General features: G+C 38.5%; 1 protein-coding gene and 1 long non-coding RNA gene across 2 annotated transcripts; one reads left to right on the plus strand and one right to left on the minus strand.

Annotated features, from left to right (window-relative positions):
- Window positions 1–1,879: 1,879 nt before the first annotated feature.
- LOC111326193 (uncharacterized) lies at window positions 1,880–12,577 on the minus strand. The gene is made up of 6 exons (XM_088741228.1): window positions 12,283–12,577; window positions 10,871–11,157; window positions 9,425–9,613; window positions 6,799–7,080; window positions 4,636–4,686; window positions 1,880–4,210 (listed from the first exon to the last, which is right to left on the minus strand). Exons 2-6 carry the CDS (start codon window positions 11,130–11,132, stop codon window positions 3,996–3,998), a joined length of 999 nt encoding a protein of 332 aa, XP_088597354.1. The 5' UTR covers window positions 11,133–11,157; window positions 12,283–12,577; the 3' UTR covers window positions 1,880–3,995.
- Window positions 12,578–12,711: 134 nt separating this feature from the next.
- On the plus strand, window positions 12,712–17,583 carry LOC111319009 (uncharacterized). Its single transcript, XR_015994040.1, has 3 exons — window positions 12,712–13,332; window positions 15,105–15,209; window positions 16,043–17,583. It is a non-coding gene; the product is annotated as an uncharacterized LOC111319009 (long non-coding RNA).
- The last annotated feature ends 5,524 nt before the right edge of the window (window positions 17,584–23,107 follow it).

A 23,107-nucleotide genomic window follows, 5' to 3' on the forward strand; every position in this document is an offset into this window, starting at 1 on the left:
AATTGTTATTTAGTAATTTGTATAATTACGCTTTGTGTAAGTATAATTATGTTTTTGTTTTTTGTATTTGACGCTTAAAAGCCCTTTGGGGAAGTGGTCAATAAACATGTATGTATGTATGTATGTATATATGTATGTATGTAATTATTCATAACATATATTCTTGGGAATATCAGATATCAGTCGTTACCTCCTAAGTGAGTAATTACAGTGACGTAACCAGCATTTTTTACCAATCAAGTATTGCAGACCTGTTGCTATGGTTCTCGATGTCTGTATCAGCCTATTGATTTAGAAGTCGTCACATGTCACAGTTTATTCTAAGGCGCGGCTTTGCGGGAAAGATCTATTAGTAGGCGTCAATGGCATGGGGCGCAAGTAATAGTGCGAAAATACGGGGCTACTTCAAAGTAGTTTTTCTTTAAATAGACAGCTGTTTTATAGACTTTAGAGCCTTTTATGCCTATCTCTGTCTGCCCAAAATAAATTCCAAAAATGCTGCTCTTGCCTGAGCTCTATTTACGGGGCAACAAAAAAATAGCAGACTTAATAAGAAATAGCACACAAACTGCATTTACAAACATGACAGTAAAACGCATGCTGGAAAACAAGATTAGTAAACTTTACTTGACGTCAAGTAAAGTTTAACTAATCTTGTTTTCCAACATGCGTTTTACTGTCATGTTTGTAAATGCAGTTTGTGTGCTATTTCTTATCAAGCTACGATGGCCAAAAGCATTTTTATTATAACAAACTTAAGTTGGAGTAAAGCGGCTATGGACCTATTGTCCATAGCCGCTTTTATTGAAACAAACAGAACAAGAATGAATTCCGTTAAAATATGTTTGCCCAGTAAAGGTGTGGACCCAGAAAAACGCAACAACACTAAAGATACAACAAGAGAAAGTGGGCGAATCAGGGGGAGGAGGAGAGTCACAAGCAGCTTCTCATTCCGAGTAATCGAGGCGAATGATAAGCACATGGCTGCGAGTTCATGTGACTTGTCAAAAACCTTAGAGGGGGTCAAGCATAACGGCTATTGACCCCTGACTCAAAACCTGTCCCCCCTTGATTGTCAAATAAACCCGGGTCAAGGAGAGAAGGCATAAAAATTCTATTTGCGAGCAAATATTTTGTTTACTGCCTCGATTGCTTTTCTCTTCTCCGTTTCTCACTTATTTGACTGTACAGATAAGTCCAAACACAGATTCGATTCTACCGTATGACCCGTCATATTCAAAACTGTGAAAATGACCGTAGTCATTAAGTGCATCAATGTAATTTCCTTCTGTCATGCTATGTGATAGTGGTTAGCTAGATTAATGTAAATGGAAAAGCTATTTCTCTCATCTTGTCTGGTTATATAGGTTGATTATTTTCATTGCGGCGATTATGTTTGAAAAATGAGTAAATCTTCCTCTCCACCCCCCCAGCTCCTCTGCCCACTCCCCCTCCCCCCCCCACACACACACACACTCCCCTTTACCCTTTATCGTGTCAAATTCATTCACTTGAATAAGAGTTAAAAAACTCCGTATTTTAGGTTTTAGGCCGTATTACAGTGTATTCTACGTGTTCTACTCTATTCATATCCATGAAGAGGACCTTGTCGGGTCGAAACAAAGTACCCCTTAAATAAAAGATGGGAAAGTTGTATCGATTGAAGATCTTCCAGACTGGTTCGCGTGTTTTGCTTTATATCGCACACCGCCCATGAATAACAAAGTCTTTGCAAAAGCTTATCTTAGTTGATTAATAGGGCTTCCCTACACCTCTTTATGACCTCTTTGGCGTTAGGGATCTGAGTACAGCTCATGCTTCATACCATCTAGCCTAAATTAGCTCGTGCATACTCCCAAGAAAGGAACTACAGAACTCATACCACATATTAGTCTATTTTCTCAGATAAACTTTAGATGTCTACATGGTCTTACCTTTACCAACATCTCCAATATTTTTTTTTTTTTCATTTGATCAGCGTACTCCCAGTAGGAGTTTACAATTGTTGAGAAAAAACCGAGTTTCTTTCTCCTAATCCCTCTAACTTGACTGAAATACAGGCATTCTGCGTTCTCCGTAGTAAACCAAGATTGTGAAACCCTTTGCCTAACCTTATGAAAAATTCTCTGTTTTAAGATGGTTTTAAAGACTCATTTCATTATTTTTTCCTATTGCAATCTCATTGACGCACTTAAATGCGTAGCTTTGAATCTGTTTTTCTTATCATTACACTTATTATCATATTTTAATCATCATCATCGTCATTTTTCTCATAATCGTTTAATTTTTATCACTTTTGACATTGGGAAACTGTCCATTCTATGTACGCCTTGACCTCTTTTATTTGAACAAAGGATTAAAGTAATATTAAAAATTTAAACAAATAGGAAGTTTTCTAATCCCTAGGTTCTTCGAAGCTGTTGAATTACTAGCGGACTTGTCATCTGCCAGATCGTTCAATTATAGCTCCGCACAGTTCAATACCAGAAAGGTTGATGCCATATTTACCTGAAGTGGTTCCTCAACACTTCCCAGGCAAACCCGTCCAACGACCCTTCGAGCTTCCAATTACGGAGGACTGAATTGCCGTCGCTCAGCCCGTGTCTCAGAGTTTAATGTGTGAGATACATATCTTATTAACCAAGCGCGAGGGGCGTACTGGGAGAATATCGGCCCGAGGTCTTGACCGAGCGTAGCGAAGTCCGTACAAAAAAGACCGAGGGCCGATATTCTTCCAGTACGGTCCCGAGCAAGCTTGGTTAATAAGAGATTTATTATACGATTGAAGTTCAAAGGGACACAAGTGCGGTATCATTCGGGACCATTCGGGACAGTGCCCGGTTCAATACTTAGAGAATATTGGACCAGCAATACAGCATTTTGATTGGTTGATTTTAGTTATTGGCCCTTTGACTGCCTGAGTCATGTAATAAACAATGAGTATTTCTCATTGTTCAAGGCAACACACCACCATGATCCATTGTCATCGTTGGTGCCGCTTTCCATCCCCGACTTATAAGAATTATCAAACAGATCACTCGCCGAGCCTAGTTTGTGAGAGGATCTTGTGATAGTTACTCTTGTCACGAGATCACTCTTTCTGGGATTTATCCAACGAGTAGTTCGAAAGCTCGAACCCATCGCATAGATAACTCCATTTTTATCAAAATCGTTTGTGCAGCGAAAAACACCTGTTTTAATGAAAAAAATTAAGCGAATGAAAAGTTTCTCTGGTGAACCCCGAAAGTAAGATAAACTTCTTAATTATAAGGCTTGTGTCAGGGATATGTAAGCATTTTATATTTGCCATAACTTCTCATAAGCATTGATAGATCAATCGAGTGATAGATCGATACATCACCTCCTGTTCATATACTTCAGATATGAGGAAACTAAACAACCATTTTAAGACTTCTGTCCTTGAAAAAAGGGTTAAATCACAAAAGAACCCGAAGAGACATCTTTTAAATTTATCACGAGCTTGCAACATTGAAACAAATCTTAGTCCCACACTGGAATTTGAGCCTCACATGATTCCCGCGATTTCGTGGTCCTATGCTCTACTGTGGCATGCACTTCAAAGAACAGTAGAATTTTAACTTCAGACAACCGTCAGGTTCAGAACATCCTAGTCCTCGAGATCATCAAATATCAGATGTACAGACCTCCAGCCCTACTTTCTTGGCGGCTCCCTGGCGCATTTATGTAATGAGGAAGGATGCTCCAAAATCCCATATAGCTTTTATCCACGTTATCAAAATCTTTGTCATAACTTTGCTGCGTACTGCGTTTTGAAACTCTCGAGAAAAAGTTATCCATTCAAAAAGTGCCTATAAAAGTGTTAAAAACTCGACCATCACTTGTCTGGGATAATCTTTTGACATTGTAACGAAAAGTTAAATATACCTAAATCTTGGGAGTATAAGGGCTAATGAAAGGGTTCCCTAAAGATTAAATTTAGACATACATACAATGTTCGTTCATATCAGTCGCTCCTAATTATTTCCGGGCCCTTCACTCTCTAAATATTTTCTCAACTCGTCATTCTTTCTCGTAAGTTCTTTCGAAACTCTCTCTAACTGGTTTTTGAGATCAGATACTTCTCGCTCCTTTGCATCAAGCTTTGACTTCTGTTCCTCTTTTTCTTTCTCCATCTCATCTGATCTCTTTTGTAGATATTCGAGTTTAAAGGTAACGTCTTTGACTTGTTCTTGAAACCAGTCATTAAAAAGAAACAAATAAACCATTAAGTAAACAGAACGCAAGAAAAAAAAAAAAGAAATATCTTCAAATGAAGAAATAATCCTTACAGGTTAGCTGCGATTTAAGTAACTGCATAAAAGAAGCCTTAAAAATCGTGGATGAATTAAAATGAAAAAATGATATATCTCTATTTGAAGAAATAATCCTTGCAGCTGGCTGCAATTTAGGCAATTGGTTCTTTTTATTTCATTTAAGTTTTTAAATTGTTAATTAAGGTCTTCATAAGGAACTGTTATCAATAAATAGCAAAGATTATTCTCTTTCATAGCATGAAGTGACTCAGTACTATCGCTACCCCTCCAGGATGGGAATGCCAGTTCATTAAAAAAGTTACCACCCCACCTTCGGTACTATGACGAGTGTCTTCCTTACCTAGCAGCTTTTCAACTTCTACTTTCCTCACGCCACCTTGTTTTATCTTTTCTGAAAAGAGAAAAGTTACACCACTTACTTTGACACAAATTACCCCAACTTAAAACAAGTAATTTATAATGGTAATTGAACTGAGTGGAGTGCAATTTGGGCTGAAATCATACGCGTGATTTCAAAATCACAAGTATGATTTCAGACCAAAATTGCACGACACGAGGTTCAATTACCACTTTATTACATCCATTTTGAAATCGCCCAAATACAAGACTTGGTCAATTCAAATATTTTATTGGTGCAGTACTGAGCCGGTTTTTAAATAAAAAGCAGAACCGGAAATGCTTTTACATCTTATTTTGCATGCAAAACAGAAAGACTTTGACGTCATGGGTCAAAAACTCAGTCAAGCGTAAAATGATGCGATTTGGAGCAAAAAATGGTAAATTCGTGAATAAATCGCACCAATTAGAGCCAATCAGATTACAGGGACCACCAGTGATTTCAAAATGAATGTAATAAATTAAAGAAAGATGTGTTTCTTTGTGATTAATGATTAAGACGGACGTTTCGACCTCGTGCATTGATGCGCTACCAACTGTGCTACAGAGTACTCCCTTAGCTGAAGACTTTTCGACAGCAGATCATGATAAGATCTGCCTCCAATGCATCGTTCATTTCTGCCAGTGCATTGTTGTTATGGCGGACATCCACCACAGATGTTAAAGTGACAGCTGTCGCACCAAAGAATCCTCTCACCCAAACCCTTATACTGACGCGCAATTGACAGAAAATTGAAAGATGTCAAAACAGTGAGTACGCTGACTCTTAAAGTGCAACAGATTTTGACGTTATACTTGCGTTGAACCAACTTACAAACCTCTGGTATTAAATTCCTTTACCAATACGTCAGACAAATTGCGGGCTCGGAAGGACAACTTTTACTATCACAGTTGTACGCGTGTTCCTAAATTTATAATCGGTGACTTACAGGGCAAGATATCTACCGACTAGTCTATATATTATCGCGTATATTTATCACAACTATCGATTATCTTGCCTTTTTTCTAAGTTAGAATCAAACTGAACTATAGAGCTACGGCATTCGACTTATCACGGTCAGTTGGTATGGTTCTGTCTCTCAAAGTATAAAATATATTCCACAGTTAATGTCAAGCTTTTATTTCTTTATCTCTTTATTTATTTTTGTTGTCCTCGTCTCTTCTCCTCGGCCTCTCCGTCAGTGGATTGCTTTAGGTTTGTTCTGAAGAATCAGCCTATCTCCATGGTCTTCCATCACCGATTACACAAATATTATGTCACTACATCTGTCAAAAATCTGTTGTACTCAAGAGTCTGAGTCCGTGATATATGATGAGGTATTGGTCGGCGTACTCATTGTTTTGCCATCAGTTAAATTGGAACCAACCACACATTAGGGTTTGCAGTCGATGCTTCTCGGACTACTTCTCTTGTAAAGAGAGATTATGACTGATATCAGTGCGATCCCGCAATGTGTCGTGGATACTTGTGTTGTAGAGCGTTTTCAAGGCTCGATATTTCAAGCATTTTTAGGTTTACCTTTTTGTTTAATTAAGTCTCACCTTTTCGCCCCTACGTGCTATTTTGATGAATCTATAGTTTTGATGATTTATTTTTAGTGTGTGCTTGACCTTGGCTCAGCACTTACCGTGCTAGACATTTTAATCCCTTGTTATGGTTTAAGATAACTAGTTTGCTACGTGGTCATGTTTGAGTTGGTAAAACTGACCTTGAGTTTTACCCACACTGAAAATCCTGTTTTGGAAGTTCCCACGGTTAGCTAACCCAAACATGTCTGTGATTTTTGTATTTAATACTGGAGCACTCCTTGCTGAAAGTAGTAGAAATAAGCAGTGGAGTAAGAGAGAGAATAAAGGAGAAAATTACAGAGTCTCAGTACCTCTTGTTAATTTGCCAAGCGACGGTGGTAAAACCCCTCAACACTTGTCAGAGGATTCTTTGCTATGAAAGATGCCACTTCAACATCTCAGTGTAGATGTCCGCTACAATGCACTGGCGGAGATGAACGATTGCATTGGAGGTTTTATAATATTTAGGACAGTTATTTCACTTAGGCCTTCCACATCTTGCACTAAGAAAGCACTCTTTAAATCAGAAATCACATACCCATCAGTATTTCGACAGCACTTCTCACTCCTATCTCCTCAAGGGCGTCTGTAAGAATTCCCAGCGTTGCCCTACTTCCCTTCACTTGGAGCCACCTTTCCATCACTTTCCACGCCCTTTCACTGCACGAACTGCAGTCATTCTCCAAATTACGAACCTCAGCCGGTGGTAACTCTAAGAGAGTACCTAGCTCTCTCCACAATTCACTCACGTCTTGAAATATTGACAATATGTGGATTTCAGTGACACGGGTGTGTCGCCATTGTGTGTTATCAAAGGCGTCTGCAAAAAAGTTTTTGCCTCATTGAAAACAAAAATTGTCGCATGAAAAAGGTCTAAAAGACAGACAAGAAACAAAGGCTTCCTGAGAGCCGCAGAAATGATTTCTATGGCTGTCACATAGTGTTATATATCAATTACAATCAACGACTTGGAGGGGATAGTCTGTACAACTGATTGAAACTGATAGCATTCAAGTTATGAAATTAGAACTTTAAGAACCTTTATTGCTGGCTGAATCACTCATCTCTCTAAGAGAGTACCTAGCTCTCTCCACAATTCACTCACGTCTTGAAATATTGACAATATGTGGATTTCAGTGACACGGGTGTGTCGCCATTGTGTGTTATCAAAGGTCGCCATTGTGTGTTACCATTGTGTGTTATAAACTTGTCAAACTGAGGCAATTTCCAGATTCTGACTTAGCTAAAGTAGTTAGGGAAAATAATAGACTCCAGTGAGGACCCAGTTTACCTGCAATTATTTTTTCTGGGGAGTGCGACAGTGCAGCAGTGCAGCAGTGCAAGAATCAGTGGTCAGGTACTTTAACCAAAACAAGCATTTTGGCATACAAGCTGTATGTGTCGCTGTGTGGAGCAGAGTTTTGAGTATTTTTTATCCGGTTAAAGCAGGAAATTGAGAGTTTTTGGTCTTTAATGATGCTGATTATTTCCTAACGTTTTGTAAATCATTTCTTAAGAAACCAGTTTTCCTTGGGCAGGGTATTACATGGTTGCTATGGTTTCAGTGCCGACAAGTAATTGTTGGTTCTCCGCAAAAGAACATGAATCTTCATCGTATTAATATGGTAAATATAATTTTCAAGCAAAAATAAATCATGGCAAATTCTCAAAACTCTTTCATAATGTAATTTAGTCTGTAATTTAAAATTAAATGATCAAAAATCTAATCCTCAATATCTTCAGTAGTCAAATCTACGTAAACATCATCTATTTTAATATTACTCTCTCTCTCTATTTTCCATAATCGAACCCATACATAGCATTAAATAGACAACGAATCGTTAAACAATTATTTTCCATAGTGGAGGTGCATATATAGGCACTTCTGAATTAGCCAATCAGCGCGCGAAAAGCATTATTCACAATTGTGGTTTGTACTAAATTACATTATTATTTGATAAGGAAGTCTTGAGGTAGATCCGAACGTTCTGATTTGTTCTTAATTGCTCGGGAGTTTGCTATATGGACCGTTTCCACGGAAACAGTCATGAGCCTTTGTTTTTCTTTCAAACCTTCGAGTAAAACTCCGAGAGAATTTTGTTCAGGGCATCCGTTTTAAACTTTTTTTAGCCGATTTATTTGAAGATTAGGTGTTCTGGCATTTTAGCCCGTTTTCGTTTTGGTCAATCAATTTGATTTCAACCTTCTGCACTCAGTGCATTGTGTTAACTCGTAAGTTCTTCGAGTTTCCTCGGCGTTTCCTTATGTTCTTGATTCTCTTTTTCTGAAGCTTCTCTCACTTCGCGGACTTCACTTACCATCCTTAAAATGCTTATTCTTTCTTGCTTTAGCTCTGCTGTGGCCATTTGTTGCGTGCGCAGGAAAAAATAAAAATTTTGTCTCAGTCGAGGATTCAAAACTCAGCAACTCATTCGAACCCTTTACCTAAGTACTTTGATTGCCGTGACTTCCTAACAGCTCCCAGTTACCATTGATCTTTTAAGGAAAAATTAAATATATATATAATCACTTATATATATATATATATAATACTTGGTTTATTTTCCAAATCGGCACTCCTAATCCCACAGGTATCAACGAACGCTTTTCATTCTTTTCTGTAGGTTATAATTTCAAATCTTGAAAAATTGTCCTACACGAAGTTCGAACTGGCCGAGCTGTGGACGTTCCGACCTCTTGCTTAAATGCTCTTCCAATGGAGTACTCGTTAAGCTCGAGAAAGTGTTGATTGTATCCAAGAGTTTGTATCACGACAAAAATGTACGTGACTCCCCCATAATTCTCTGCGGTATTCTAATGATCCCCGTCAATGGCAGTCAATTTTCCACAGTCCCTCCTTTAAAATCTGTTAGAGACGACTGATCCTCCATAGTTCTCCCAAATAAATTCGTCGATATAACAGATCATATAGGGTTAGCATCCTCACCTTTTTAGTCTAATTTAAAAACTTTGGATATGAAGGAATTGAAAATTGAAAATTCCGAACCCTCAAAATCAAACTTAAGGACCAGCGATTACAGCTATTGCTTATAGACAGGTTTGGTGTGGGGAGGGGGGGGGGGGGAAATCCAAGGGTGTCACATGTTTGACACATTCAAGACAGCTCGTCTTCAAATTTTTTAATTTCAGTGAAAAAATCCCACCTGTTTCGTATTTCTCGTTCTCAGTCATCAGCGCTTCGTAGCGACTCGTTATTTCTCCGAGTTTCTTCTGCGTTACCTCATGTTTTTTTTGCTCTTGTTTCAAAGCTGCTTTAACTTGATCAGCTTCGTTTCTTCTCTTCGCACTACTCGCTCTTTCTACTGTCAGTTCTTCCGACATCATTTCCACCTCTGATAAGGAGATAAGCAAGGTTATTTAAAATGGATACAATTTACTCATACCCTAAATTTTGTTTGTCATAAGGAAAGACGGGACCATTCGACACGTACGAGCGTGATACAAAGAAAAACTCTGACCCAGTCGAAAGACTAGTCGAGAATTTGAGCATCGGACTTTTTCAATGTGTTTTGTTACGTTATCTCACAAATAGGTTAGTTATATCAAAAGAAAATATATAAAGGGTGATATGATGCACTCGTTTAGCCACTGTATCGAACGGAAGCTGAAAAAAGTTGAAGGAAGTTTGATTTCCAGCAAACATCCTCCTCATGGCTCAACATTACTCTTTCTTTTAAGGGTATGGCCACCAATCTCATCATTTCGGGTGCATGAATGTTTTATTAACTTATAATACACTAAATTATACGGGCATTTTGACTGGTTCTAACATAAGTTATGTTCTATCAGAAGACAGACGCATAAATAAAGTCACCATTAAAAACATTTTGCCTCTTTTTCCCGGTATAAAAAGAAAGATTCCATGACGATGATAAATTTTAATCGTGGTAATTAAAGCGAAGGAAGATGTTATCCAATAAATGACACAGGCATGCTCGGAGAGAGAGAACCCGCAGTAGGAGTCCAGCCTACGGACTCCCGATTGGCTCATCGGACCCTCTACCACTGAGCCATAGGTGACTCGTGATGGGCTAGACCGTTTAACAAAGTCCTTGCTGACAAACTTCTTGCACACTGCCACTCAGAATGTCGTAGCTATAGGTTTTGCACCACGCTTAATAGCACTCGGAGTCCTTTTTCAGAATAACATCTTCCTTCAAATATATCCCATGTTGATGTGTGTCTGTTCCGCGATAGACCAAAGAAGACCTCCAAATGTGGTAAGAATATTAATGGCGCACTCGGCTGCGTCTTGTCTTCCCATTTGTTGTTCTTAACACATTTAGACGTTATCTGTAATCTCTTACTGAACGGACGCATGGCAACACGGAATCTGTCTGTTAAATAGAACCATGGTCACGATTTGTTGTACTTTATGCTCACCATTTTTTCGATCTACCTTTTGTTCACGTTTGAACTCATTATTTACCTTTGCTTGATATTTTGTCAATGGTTGATATTTTGTCAAACTCGCACCGTGCTAATCATGGTCAAAGATAATGTCCATCCGCAGTTTAAACGGAGACAACATACTCCTCCCCAGTAAGTACTTATTTTACAATAGTGTAAGGCTACCGTAACATCTCTACCTGCATCTCGCAAAGTTGTAGCCAAGTGTGCTTGTGTTTCTTGCAGAGCTTTCACAAAGATGCCAAAAGCTTTTGGCCCTTTTCGGGGAAGTTGTTCTAGTAGCTTGTCTACGCAATCCTCTCTTAGGGATATCGCTTTCAACTCTTCGATGTCTGAGTAGTTCAATACTTCTGTTAAATAAGGATATAGTTTCTTTGGTTCCAAGTCTTTTCTGAGCTTTTTCCAACACGTGAGCAATATTTTCCGATGTCTGTCATCCATTTCTTTTCAGACTCACAAATTTCCTCTGTAAACAAAATGCCATATGCTTAAGGGTAATTTTTTTCTTGTCATCACCCTTTCTTTCCAAAAGCGAAACAGTATTTCCACTTCTTAATAAACAGAGAAGTATTGACCGTTCTCTGTTCTGTTGTAAAGCACGCAAAGGGAAAGGGATGGTTGGGAGAAACACGAGACGTAGTAGATTCAGGTACGGTATTTTATTAGGAGAGTTAGACATTTGTCCCTAGATACCTAGAGCTGGCCCGTTAAAAAGCTGAGTATTCAGAGTTTGTATAAGAGCTCTAGAAAAAGGCTTTGGCCCAGGCAGCCTCGTTCATGATCGAGCACTTCCCTTAAAAGATCTTATATTTTGTTAATGTCACGCCATCTCAATTTTAGATTCTTTACAGGAAAACGGATCTACATTCATAAATCTCGCGTCGAGCCATCCTAAATTGGTTGAGACTCGGTATTTCTCGTCTTCTTAAGATACCAGTTGAGTTCACAACCTGTAACCCAACTCAAAGTAAAGCCCGATGAACGATAATTTTGAGGAAGGGATTAATAAAGAAAACGAGTCGGAAATAACAGCTAACGCACTAAAACTGTTCAGCGGAACAAATTGAGACCACATGTTCTATGATAAGTATAACGATTTTTATGATGAGTGTAGTATGTTAAGTTGATATAATCCTCGATAGAGAAGACCAAAAGATTAAGGAAACTATCTTATTTTTTTCCCAGTTCGTGAGCTGCCAAGACCTCAGGCACAGTGTTTCCCAATACGGACCTATCGTCTGCTGAATAACATACATATGGAATATTTGACTTCAAGTGTACCCTTAAAATCATGTTGTATTATTTTCTGTGAGTCGTAAAACTTGATTCTTGATTGCTGGGATTCTTTAAAAAAACATTTGTGAGATAAAGTGTTTGAGTAGCGTGAATAAGCTGGACGAAATAGCATTTTCAGTCCTATGCCAAGAGACGTGCTTCATAAAAAGCCAATTTCGCGGCCCCTCTAAAGGTCATAACGGTATTATTGCACAAGGTTTCTGAAAAATGATTCGTACAACGTGAGGCCTTTTATCAAGGGCCTAACAAACTGAAAGTGTAAGCTACATTTAAGATGGACGAGTTAACCACCTACCTTGCACTAATTCTTTCAGCAAGAAGTTTAAGAAGATTGGTCTTTGAATCAAACCCGACGCGTGCTAATTTTCTTCCTGAAATGCGCAGTAGTCTTAACTTCAATCTTCCAATCTGGAGCAATTTGTGTACAATAACGTAGCTTTGAATAATTCTTATCACTGATGAGTGTTCATTGGTGGAACAGAGCACTTAGATCGATCAGAAAAAGGTCGATAATTCGCCATAATTCTGCAGAAAAGACGGTCACTACATTATGATGTAACGCTAGCCCTCAGGTGTGTAGTTACAGCGTCCCTATCAGCCATTTTTACCAACCAATCAAACACTAGAATACCCTATTGACCTGATGTTTTGGCTGCTAATATATTAACTTTATTGACAGGCTGATTTAAGAGTTATCACATTGCAAAAAGTTGCTCCCAACGTGCCGCAGAATTTTGAACTTTGATCAGGCAGCACATTGCGCATACTCGTAAAAAGATTAACCGGCCGTCTTCCCTCAATTGGTTTTGACTCTTCAAAATGCCATTCAATTACGTTAATCCTTTCAGTTCTTCATTCTTTTCACCGGATTCTGTACGCTTTTTTGTAAGTTATTGGGGAGAAATTTGTATTTAATCAAGTTATATCCCGAAAGGATGACAGTTAATTCAGCTGTGTCGTGAACTGTCTCCTTGACAAAGTGCATTTGTTGCAAAAGGAAAGAATATACCGTAATCTGTCCCTCAAATAGGAGTGAAGAAGACAACATCTGTTTCTGAATGATACATGGCAGTGATTTTCTCTCGATGATAGCTTTACCTGTTCAGTCGACTGTCATTCGTGACTACAGAAATGCAGATACTCTTCAAAGGTTAGGAATCAGTTTTAGAGCTCACTCATCCATTTTAGTCGCCGGATAAAGATGTAAAGTGATCGGAGTAGTGACCTCACGCCATGAGGCAGATCACATTGCTACGAAAGAAAATATTTTGCCTGCTATCGTAACAGCGAGTTTTGTTAGCACTCCAGGTGGCATTGGTAAAGGCGCAAGTGTACCCGAGATGAGGTGAGTTACGAACTCTACGATAAAAACAAATTGTCGCAGAATATCTTCTAATAAAGATGCTTGAATAATGAATAAAGGCTGATAGTTTCGAAAGAAACTGTTTGGGGCTGCGTCGGTGGGAGTAACGAAATAATTTGGATATATCAACAAAAGTTGAAATGGTAAATTGGCCACCGTAATGATTACAAAAGCTGACGTTTCGAGCGTTAGCCCTTCGTCGGAGGGCTAACGCTCGAAACGTCAGCTTTTGTAATCATTACGGTGGCCAATTTACCATTTCAACTTTTGTTGATATATCCAAAATGCTTGAATAATGGACAACCGCTTGTTATGTTGCGGAGACGGTCGACCTAGTGCCCTGAATCAGTCATAACGAATTAATGTGGAATAAACGAATACCTCCACTCTCCAAAGCTACTAGGATACGTCGTCGACGGTCATGATCTGCGCTAGTAAAAGGTTCGGATACGAAGGTTTAAGTAGCATCTTAGATTTGGTATCAGAAGATGATTATTAGCCCATGGGAACCTTCGACTTACAAAATAGGAAAGTATAGGCGCTTGAGATAAAACAATAACACCAAACTTCTTGAGTCAAATGAGTTTTTAAGGATTAAAGAAATCTTTCTCCCCTTTTTCATCTATTTCATTTCTCGACCGGCTATCCAGTTCTGCGAATGTATTTCTATACAAAATGTATTTCTATACAAAATTAATAAAGTGAATGCTTGTTTTGTTGTCATAAAAACATAGCAACTATGTAGTAACCTTAGACGAAATATGCGGCAATAGGGGAGACCTCATCAAAGAACCTCTGTCATTAGATCAAAAAGTTTAATTTTTCTAAATCTTAGGACACTTTTATCAGAACAAGACTTTCGACGACGAAACAAAAGGTTGCTACTGAAGTAAATTAATGAATACAATCGCGAAGCCTATGCGAAGGAATTTAATTTTCAAGTGACTGATATAATTACAAGCGGAATACGGAAACCACAGCAACCACACTTAAAATACCAAGTTTCCATCAGCCTTCTCACTTTTTATCCTTTTACTCCTAGCCATAATGTAAATCGTCCACTTCCTTTACTATAAAGGTAGTTAGGCATTGTGGGTAGCTAGGCATGATGCACACTGAATCGTATAGGAGGAGCCATGTTGTGATAAAATGTTAAACGAATTTTTCTTGTTTGTAAGCTGGGGAAGTGTGATTGTATTACGTTATAATTTGATTTAAGCTAAGCGCATTTCATTCCCGACGTGTTAAACTACCTCGCTGATTATCCATTTCTTACTTGTAATCAAACACAAGGCCTTCAGACAACTGAAACAGCCTTTATAATGACACTCTTCGTCCGTTCACACATAGATAGTTCTTCACTCGCGTCTTTTCTGTTCTGACCATCGATGGTATCCTTCTTGTGATATCCGCTAAAACTACAAGCATCCTTGGAACTGACCTCACGGTTGCAATAACAGTAGCACCCTTGTTTGTTTCTTTTGTCTGTTTGTTCTTTTTTTTAGCATATATCTCATATTTTCTTTATGCGCCTTCTGAATAATCGCCACTGTCGTTACGTTTCACTACCCTAAAGATCTCATGATTCGTGTAACTTTTTTCCACGACCAGTAAATTTATTTTGGAAACAATCAATTTATTTTGGAAACAATCTCGAAGTTAATGCTGAGGTAATTACATATACGTTTTGTTAATGCCCTGTATGCTGTAAAGTCGGATGTGTTGTTTAATAGTATGTCTTTTGTTCCCTTAAGTTATTTTGAGGAAGTTAAGGGCTTGAGGAAGTTAAGGGCTTATCATAGTCTGGCTAAATTAAAATCTTGTCGAGAAGATGGATACATCAGTGTCAAGCAGTGAAGGTAACTTGATTTTTTTATTCACAAAACACTATCGTTGTAACTATTGCTCCTTCCACGTAGAAAATTGTTGTGATAATTATGACAACTAAGGAACTGATCATTACTTATCGCCTGGGAGGGGGGGAGGGGTGAAGGACTTTGCTTGTGTCACGATAAAATTTACCTGATCCCCGCATAAGGCTCTGTAATATTCTTACGATGCTCCGCACATTGGCAGTCAATTTTCTATGTCCCTTTTTATACTCTGTTGACCACGACTGTTCCCTCCCATTCTCTTAAAAGAAAGTCATATGTTCCCCCTAAAATCCTCCATACCCCATTCCCCATAAATCATAATGACAGGTCCCTTAATTAATTTTATCCGGGTGGAAAACTTCTCTTTTGTTTCATAGTTGATTTATTTTATTCTTTTCCAATTTTTAAACTATAACGTAACCATAGGAAAGCACGCGCTCTGATTGGTCAATTCAGTTTCCACCATTTGCTTATGGGTGTACGCTGCCGACGTAAGTAAATGTAAAGAGTAGTTTCCCCGCGCTTGTTTTTTCTGGTCACATAAGATTTCAGTTTTTAAAACAATGGTGACTCTTTTTCCACAATGTATAACTGTTATGTTATGTATAAAACAAATGGTAAACACCACAGCACACACTATTGAGTTAAAGATACACGCGGGAGGTTGCTAAGCACGAAAGATGCGTACGAGTCGAGGGAGGAAGCGCGCGAGGCGATAGCTAAGAGCGACTCAGTCGCGTAAGAAACTCTTACGCTTCTTTATAACTCAATATGTACGCTGCGGTGTCTACTATTTGTTAATTGGACATATACTTAAGTCGCAGACACCTCAAGTAGTACACAGTAGGGACATGCAGCTGTCACTTCAAACCACATGAGGTTAATATGTGATGACGTAAGCGCATCCTGAAGAAACCTGGGTAGTCAGTCGGGGCTTCTATCAGCTGTAGTTCGTAATCTTACAACTCATGGTGAGAAAGCACGTGACAAGTGTTTGGCAGAGAGACGGAACTGGGGCAAGATAGGGAGGAGAAAAGCGCCCAAAGACTGGTTGATATGTAACTCCCTGTTTTCAGGGGAACTCATCTGTTTCCATTCCTCTTCATATTCAAAGACAAAGACGAACCGAGGAACAGACAGGGAACGATTTATAAAATCAATTGTTCCGACTGCCAAGCCTCCTACATCGGTGAGACCGGCAGAAACCTCACAACAAGACTGACTGAACACAGACGGGCGACGAGGAAAGGTGATGTCAGCAATCACATTGCTGAACACCATCGACTTACCAACCACAACATTGACTGGGACTCTGCGCAATGCCTAACCTAAAGCACTGACTATTTTCAACGACTGACTCTGGAAAGCTGGTTTACTAACTTAGAACAGACTCCCCTAAACAGATGTCAACAACTACCCGCACCATACAAACGACTCATTCACGACATGAACATCACAAACGACCGAAAAAGAACGACCTAACTTTACCGACAGATCGAAACAGACCAATCACGACCGACTTACGTCACTTGAGTCTTACAACACCGACAACAGTCCTTCTCAGGACAACACTCACCCGGACGATCAGACTACACCTTCGCTATTCATATTCGTTAAGAAAACTTGAGTTGGATAAGAGATCTGACGGATAACCTCCCAGCAGTACCTTGAGGTTGCATTTCCTATTGCAGCTTGTGCCTCAGGCAGTTTAGCACTTCTATTTTTCGCTAAGGCATTGAACTATTTTACCACTAGCAATATATTTTTTGATGGGGGACCCGTACATTTGATGAAGCGACTTAATGTCAAGTGTAACTTTTATTTCCTTGATTTTCATAGAAACACAAAAAGTGGAAGCAGGGTTGAACTGCGCCCAAGAAAAAAGTTCCGAATGCGAAGGGAAGTTGACCTTATGAGGACAGGCCTACAGAAAGAGAATCGGAAATAGGTCAACACAATCAAAGAACTCTGATAGTTTATCAAAATCCTGCTATAAATGCTGACGAGAAAGGGTCAGGATGAACGTCAACATATAGAAACAAGGTTTCCACCAGTCTCACTGACTACAATAACTGTTTACTAGATAACTTTGTCAATTGTAAACAAGGTTGTTAAAACTCGCCACAGAGTGATTCAAAATTTAACTAATGTGAATAAGCGGAGTGAAAGAAATTCTCTTGATTATATGCACAGAGATGTACTGTGTACAAATCGCATCCTGTTGCTCTACGAAAGGTGAAAATAATTTATAACACAAGGCTCAAAATAGATCAGTTCTTTTCACAACACTAACATAGCTTTAATATTAGATTCACTGACAGAAGTTGAACAAAGTGCAAATAAACACGAGTTCACGATGTATCGATGACAACCTACTTCACACTGATACCTTCAGCTACAACTTGAAAAAGATCTGTCCTCAACGGAATTTCAGACAGTCAGCGTTAACTTCTTTATCTTGAATGCGCAGTTAGCTGTGCTCACAGAGCTGGAATCTGTGACGCTTTTTTCTGGTTTCAATAAGGCATCTTTTTAAAGCAGCATAACTTTGAATTAAGCTTATATATTTGATGGGGGCCTTCAGTAATTTGGAGAAATACTAGAACTTAATTTCATCTGAAAACAAGACAAACTAGTGATTAGCCATAATTTCTCATAAAAGATAATCAGGAATAGTTTACAAAATTACTTCTCAAAGTGTTTTATTACAATGACGAATGATGCCCTTTTTACCAAACAATCAAACGTTTGTTTGTATTATCAACTCGTTGCTAAGGCTAAAACTGTCTTTTTTGTCCGACTGATGTAGGAATGGTTACAAGACAAAAAGTTGCTCGCAACTTGCCTTGAGAGTTTAAATTCGATCAAGCATTTAATTACTAATTTTTCCGTGAAACGTGAAAAGATTACTCCGCCAACTGTTTCTGAATCTTCTAAATGCCACTTAATGCACGAATCCTTACAGGCAGTATATCTTCTCACTGGATTTTTCACATTTTCATATCAGTTTCCTATTTTCTCTCGCTTACAGTTCTTTTAAGTTTTCAGTTGCCTGACCGTCCTTTTCACTTCCACTATAACACATAAATGATTGATATCCCTCACAGCCAAATCCCTCTAACCGGGTTAGAAGTTTAGGGCGCACTCACTTATTTAGTCGCCTTATAATGGTGTAAAGTGATCGGAATAGTGATCTCATGGCATGAGAATATTTTCCATGGCACAACGCGTAACCCTCAGGTAAAATAACAGATAAAAGTTTACCTATTGAGGTGAGTGGACGAACCCTAAAACGAAACAAATTTTTATGTTTTATTGTTCTCATCAAGATGCTCGAAGTTGCTCTGGTTGTTAGGTCGCGGATACAGTAAAACCGCAGCGAACATTTTCAACCATTTGTACGTTTTCACGTGAATATGTGACTAGATGACAACGAGCTTACTTCCCTGATGAAACTACATTTTTGCTTAAATCTTTTCGCATCATGTAGCTAAGAATTCACTCCGTGTAAATACAGAATGTGCTTAAATTCTGCTATTGTCACTAGGAAATTGCCTTTTTCATGTGTGACTCGACCCTTTTTAAATACCAAAGGAAGTTCGGTGAGCTAGTTCAATCCCTTGATTTCTCAACGTAGTTGACTCTCTGGCAAACTTATAGACTGTCAAACCGTTTAATAAGCACCCCGTAAAGTTCAATACCATAAAGGTAAAGGCCATATCTAACTGCAGAATTCTTGTCCGTCTGGACAACTATGAAATAGCGCAAAGCCCCCACTTCTCCATCGATCGAACAGGTAGCAAAAGAGGGATGTTCCCCCTTGAGCTTGCAATCTTTAACGTGTTACTTTAACCGTGTCCAGTTGGTCTCGTCTAAGGAACCTAAGAGATTTCAGTAACGGATTATTGATTCGCTGCTTGTCAGCCCATGTCTTCAAGCGGCCTTAACCAGATGCGAATCTAAGCCTTCCAGCTACTAGCTTAACGGGGCGTTACTACCTACTGAACTCCAAAGACACGTGTTAGGAGCAAGGCATATGCATATTAGAGTGGGTTTTTTCCCGACGAGGATCTGATCACAATTTTAATTCCTTTTTTCTTTCTCAGTCTTATCTGATTTCTTTTGTACATTTTTGGGGGAACTTTTTAGAATTCCGTTTATTTCTATCGGCCGGGGAGCAAAGAGAATATGCTTAAATGAACAAAATTTGAAGTAGCTGCTCGATCGAATATTGTTTCGATACGTTTCCAACTAACTCAGCCATTGCGTTTAAAATTTATGTTAGAACAACACACGTTTTCGATTCAGTAACCCTTAGTATAGTGAATGTCACTTTTGTGGGGAAGCTTAAGTTAATGACATGTCGTAAACCTATGATTAGTTCTTTGAAAATCAGGAGAGTGATTTTACGCAGGAGTGATGATAGTCGCTAATGGTTCTTCGCATTCTTGATAAATGAGCTTTGCTGAGATACAAAGTTCAATTTTTTACGGATCTTTCGCTAGGTTTACTCCATAACATTTTCCTTTATATAAACTACTTTGCACTTGTTGAAAACCGTACGTTATGGATGCCAAATGTATCATTCATTTTCTTTGTCAATCAGCTAATATCGTCCAAACAATCTCCCAGACAAAACTTATTGTATATCTGGCGTAGAGCGTTGCTAGGTGTAAACGGGTTGAATTCAACTGTCCAGAATGTATTGTCGTAAATTAGCAACAACAAATAACACTTTTGGTCAAATACTAGGAGATGTACTTAAAACAAATCGAAAACTGTAGCTATTCAAAAGGCCAAAATGAAATTATAACCGTAGGCTTTTAAATCAATCAGTTAAACAAACTTATCAGCGAAAAAAGCAACAACCATCCGAGTTTAGGAGGGACTGGTTGACGTCCTATATCGTCTTGATTCCTTCAGTCACAAACCGAAAGGAATCGTTTTAAAAGCAAATTGAGCACTGCTAATTAACTTCTTTCCAAAACTGTGCAGTCAGTTATACTTTAGTGGGTTTTACTTCAAATGTTGGAATCTGTGATACTTTTGTCTTTCGAACAAATTTTTTTCGATAACACAACTGTAAATCGTTTTTTTTTTTTCTCTTTTTACCCTTTGACGATTTTTACCCTTTTTCGTTATCGTGTTTCTTCAACGCTTTCCAGTTAGACCCGTCTAACGACCCTTCGAGCTTCCAATTACAGAGGAATGAGTCGCCGTCATTCTGCCCGTGTCTCAGAGTATAATGTGTGAGATACAATGAGTATTTCTCACTCAAGGCAGCACACTACCACGATCCATTCTCATTCGTGGTGCCGCTTTCCATCCCCAACCTGTAAGAATTATCAAGTAGATCACTCGCCGAGCATAATCTGTCAGAAGATCTTGTAGCAGTTACTCTTTTCATGAGATCACTCTTGCTGGGATTTATCCAAAGAGTAGTTCCGAAGCTCGAACTCATCGCATAGATAGCTCCATTTTTTGTCGAAATCCTTTGCGTAGTGAAAAACCCCGGCAGTAAGAAAAAAACTAAGCGAATGAAAAGTTTCTCTGGTGGACCCCGAAAAGTAAGATAAGCTTCTCAATTATCAGCTTGTGTCAGTGATGTGTAAGCATTTTACTTTTACCATAACTTCTCAAAAGCATAAACAGATCAATTAAGCGGTAGGTCGATACATCACCTCCTGTTCACATACAGCAGATATGCGGAGACTAAACAACCATTTTAAGATTTATATCCTTGAAAAAAGGGTTCAATTACAAAAGAACCCAAAGAAACATATTTTCATTTTATCACGAGCTTGGAACAAAGAAACTAATCTTAGTCCCACACCCATGACTGGAATTCAAACCTCACACCATCCGCGCGATTTCGCGGTCCTTGTTCTACTGCGACATGCACTTCAAAGAACAGTAGAATACTAACTTCAGACAATCGTCAGGTTTAGATCATCCTGCTCCTCGAGATCATCAAATACCGGATGTACAGACCTCCACGCCCTACTTTCTTGGCGGCTCCCTAGGGCATTTTTGTAAGGAAGAAGAGTCCTCCAAAATACCATATAGCTCTTATCCATGTTATCAAAATCTTTGTCATAACTTTGCTGCGTGCTGCGTTTTGAAACTCTTAAAAAAAAGCTATCCATTCAAAAAGTGCCTATAAAAGTGTTAAAAACTCGATCATCACTTGTCTAGGATAATATTTTGACACTATAACGAAAAGTTAAATATACCTAAATCTTGGAATAAAAGGGTTAAAATGAACAAATTCCCTAAGTAACTAAGATTAAATTTAGACATACATACAGTGTTCTTTTTTATAAGTAGCTCCTAAATGGACCTGCGCTTATCAAAAACAGGATACTTGCGTTTTAGCCTCTTCTTTTCGTCATCAAAATCTCTTCTCAACTCATTATCATTTTCTTCTTGGAGTTTTTCAAGTTCTTTCAAACTCTTTTATTTGCCGATTCTTGTTTTGCTAACCGGTCTTTGAGCTCGGCTGGTTCTTGTTCCTTCGCATCAAGCTTTGACTTCCTTTCCTCTTTTTCTTTCTCCTTCTCGTCTAATTTCTTTTGCAGACATTCGAGTTTGAAATCAATGTCCTTTACTTGTTTTTGAAACCAATCATAAAAATGAAACAAACTAGCACTCATCATTAGGTAAACAGAACAGAAAAAATATTCAACAATTATTAACTGAAGGCGAAGTGAATTTTGTCGATTAATTCCCAGGACGAAGTCGAGGGGATTATTCAACGCAGTTCACTTAGCCTAAGGCGAATAATTGTTCTAGTTTAATTGCTCCGATGCTTCCGAATTATGTTGTAACTTCTGTAAATAGAGAAAGCATGCGCATTTCTCATGTTTTGTTACCATCCTGTTGGTTACTTGTAGCAAGATGAACAAGCAGTTTAAAGGGGTTTTTTCATTTAATCAGCAAAAACATTGTCTTCCTTTTTGAAAAGTGTTCCACCAAACTCAGTAGCATGTTTTGAGCTCTTAAAAATTGAATTTCCTTGTATCGCACTTATCACTTTCTCGGTATCATTTTCAAGACGCAAGGCAGTCATTTTGAAATTTAGTGCTCCTGTTATCCGTTCAGAGTCGCAGCTCATCTTGAACCAAACTGTCTGATGTTATTCAGCAACGCAGACTCGAACCAACCGTCGCTATGTAAAGAAGTTCTTTGATTACGCTTTCAGAGTTAAACAGATTTAATAGTAAACTGCAATAATTGTAACAAGCTATGTAAACTTCTCCTATACAGTAAATGTAACAATGCATACCTACAGACATACATACATACATCCTTTATTGACTTTCCCCTAGGGGGCTCTTCAAAGACAATAACTATCAATCTTAACAATCTTTGCCCCCTACAGTAGCCAATCGAGCAATCTCTGAATAGTTCAGATATATAGACAGTTCCTGTCTATCTCGATGCTATAATATATTGAAGATAAGAAGATCTCGTTGTTCGCACAGCTCATACCTTATGTTAATGTCAAGACATGTGTACCACAGGGATAAGCAACCTCCTTCAAATTCGATGATTAAATGTCCTCGTAAATCATGGTATAAAAGAACTCTGTTTCACACAGGTTAACTATCAACCTGACTCTAACCTATCTGGAGATCAAAAGGGCGTCATATATATAAAAAAAAAATAAGGATTTACTATCCTTGGAATTGACTTGCTACATTTTTTTTCTGGAGTCAAGCAGGCTCTAAAGGAAAAAGATAGTGGCATTCAAGCAACCCCTAGTTGACGATTACAGTAGGTGTGTAAAATCACCGCAAGAGTTCCATCGCTTGTTCAAAGTTAAGGTTGTGATTTTCAAGAAAGCTGAGGCGCACAAATATCAGCGATTGGACTACAACGCT

Source organism: Stylophora pistillata, chromosome 12, assembly GCF_964205215.1.
Source record: "Stylophora pistillata chromosome 12, jaStyPist1.2, whole genome shotgun sequence".
NCBI lineage: Eukaryota > Metazoa > Cnidaria > Anthozoa > Scleractinia > Pocilloporidae > Stylophora > Stylophora pistillata.

Coding starts and splice junctions, on each gene's coding strand:
- LOC111326193 (XM_088741228.1), bottom strand. CDS start 11,132: ATGGATGACAGACATCGGAAAATATTGCTCACGTGTTGGAAAAAGCTC. Junction 9,614..10,870: donor TACAACTTTGCGAGATGCAG/GTAGAGATGTTA, acceptor TCTCCTTATCAG/AGGTGGAAATGATGTCGGAA. Junction 7,081..9,424: donor GAACGAGAAATACGAAACAG/GTGGGATTTTTT, acceptor ACTTTTTTGCAG/ACGCCTTTGATAACACACAA.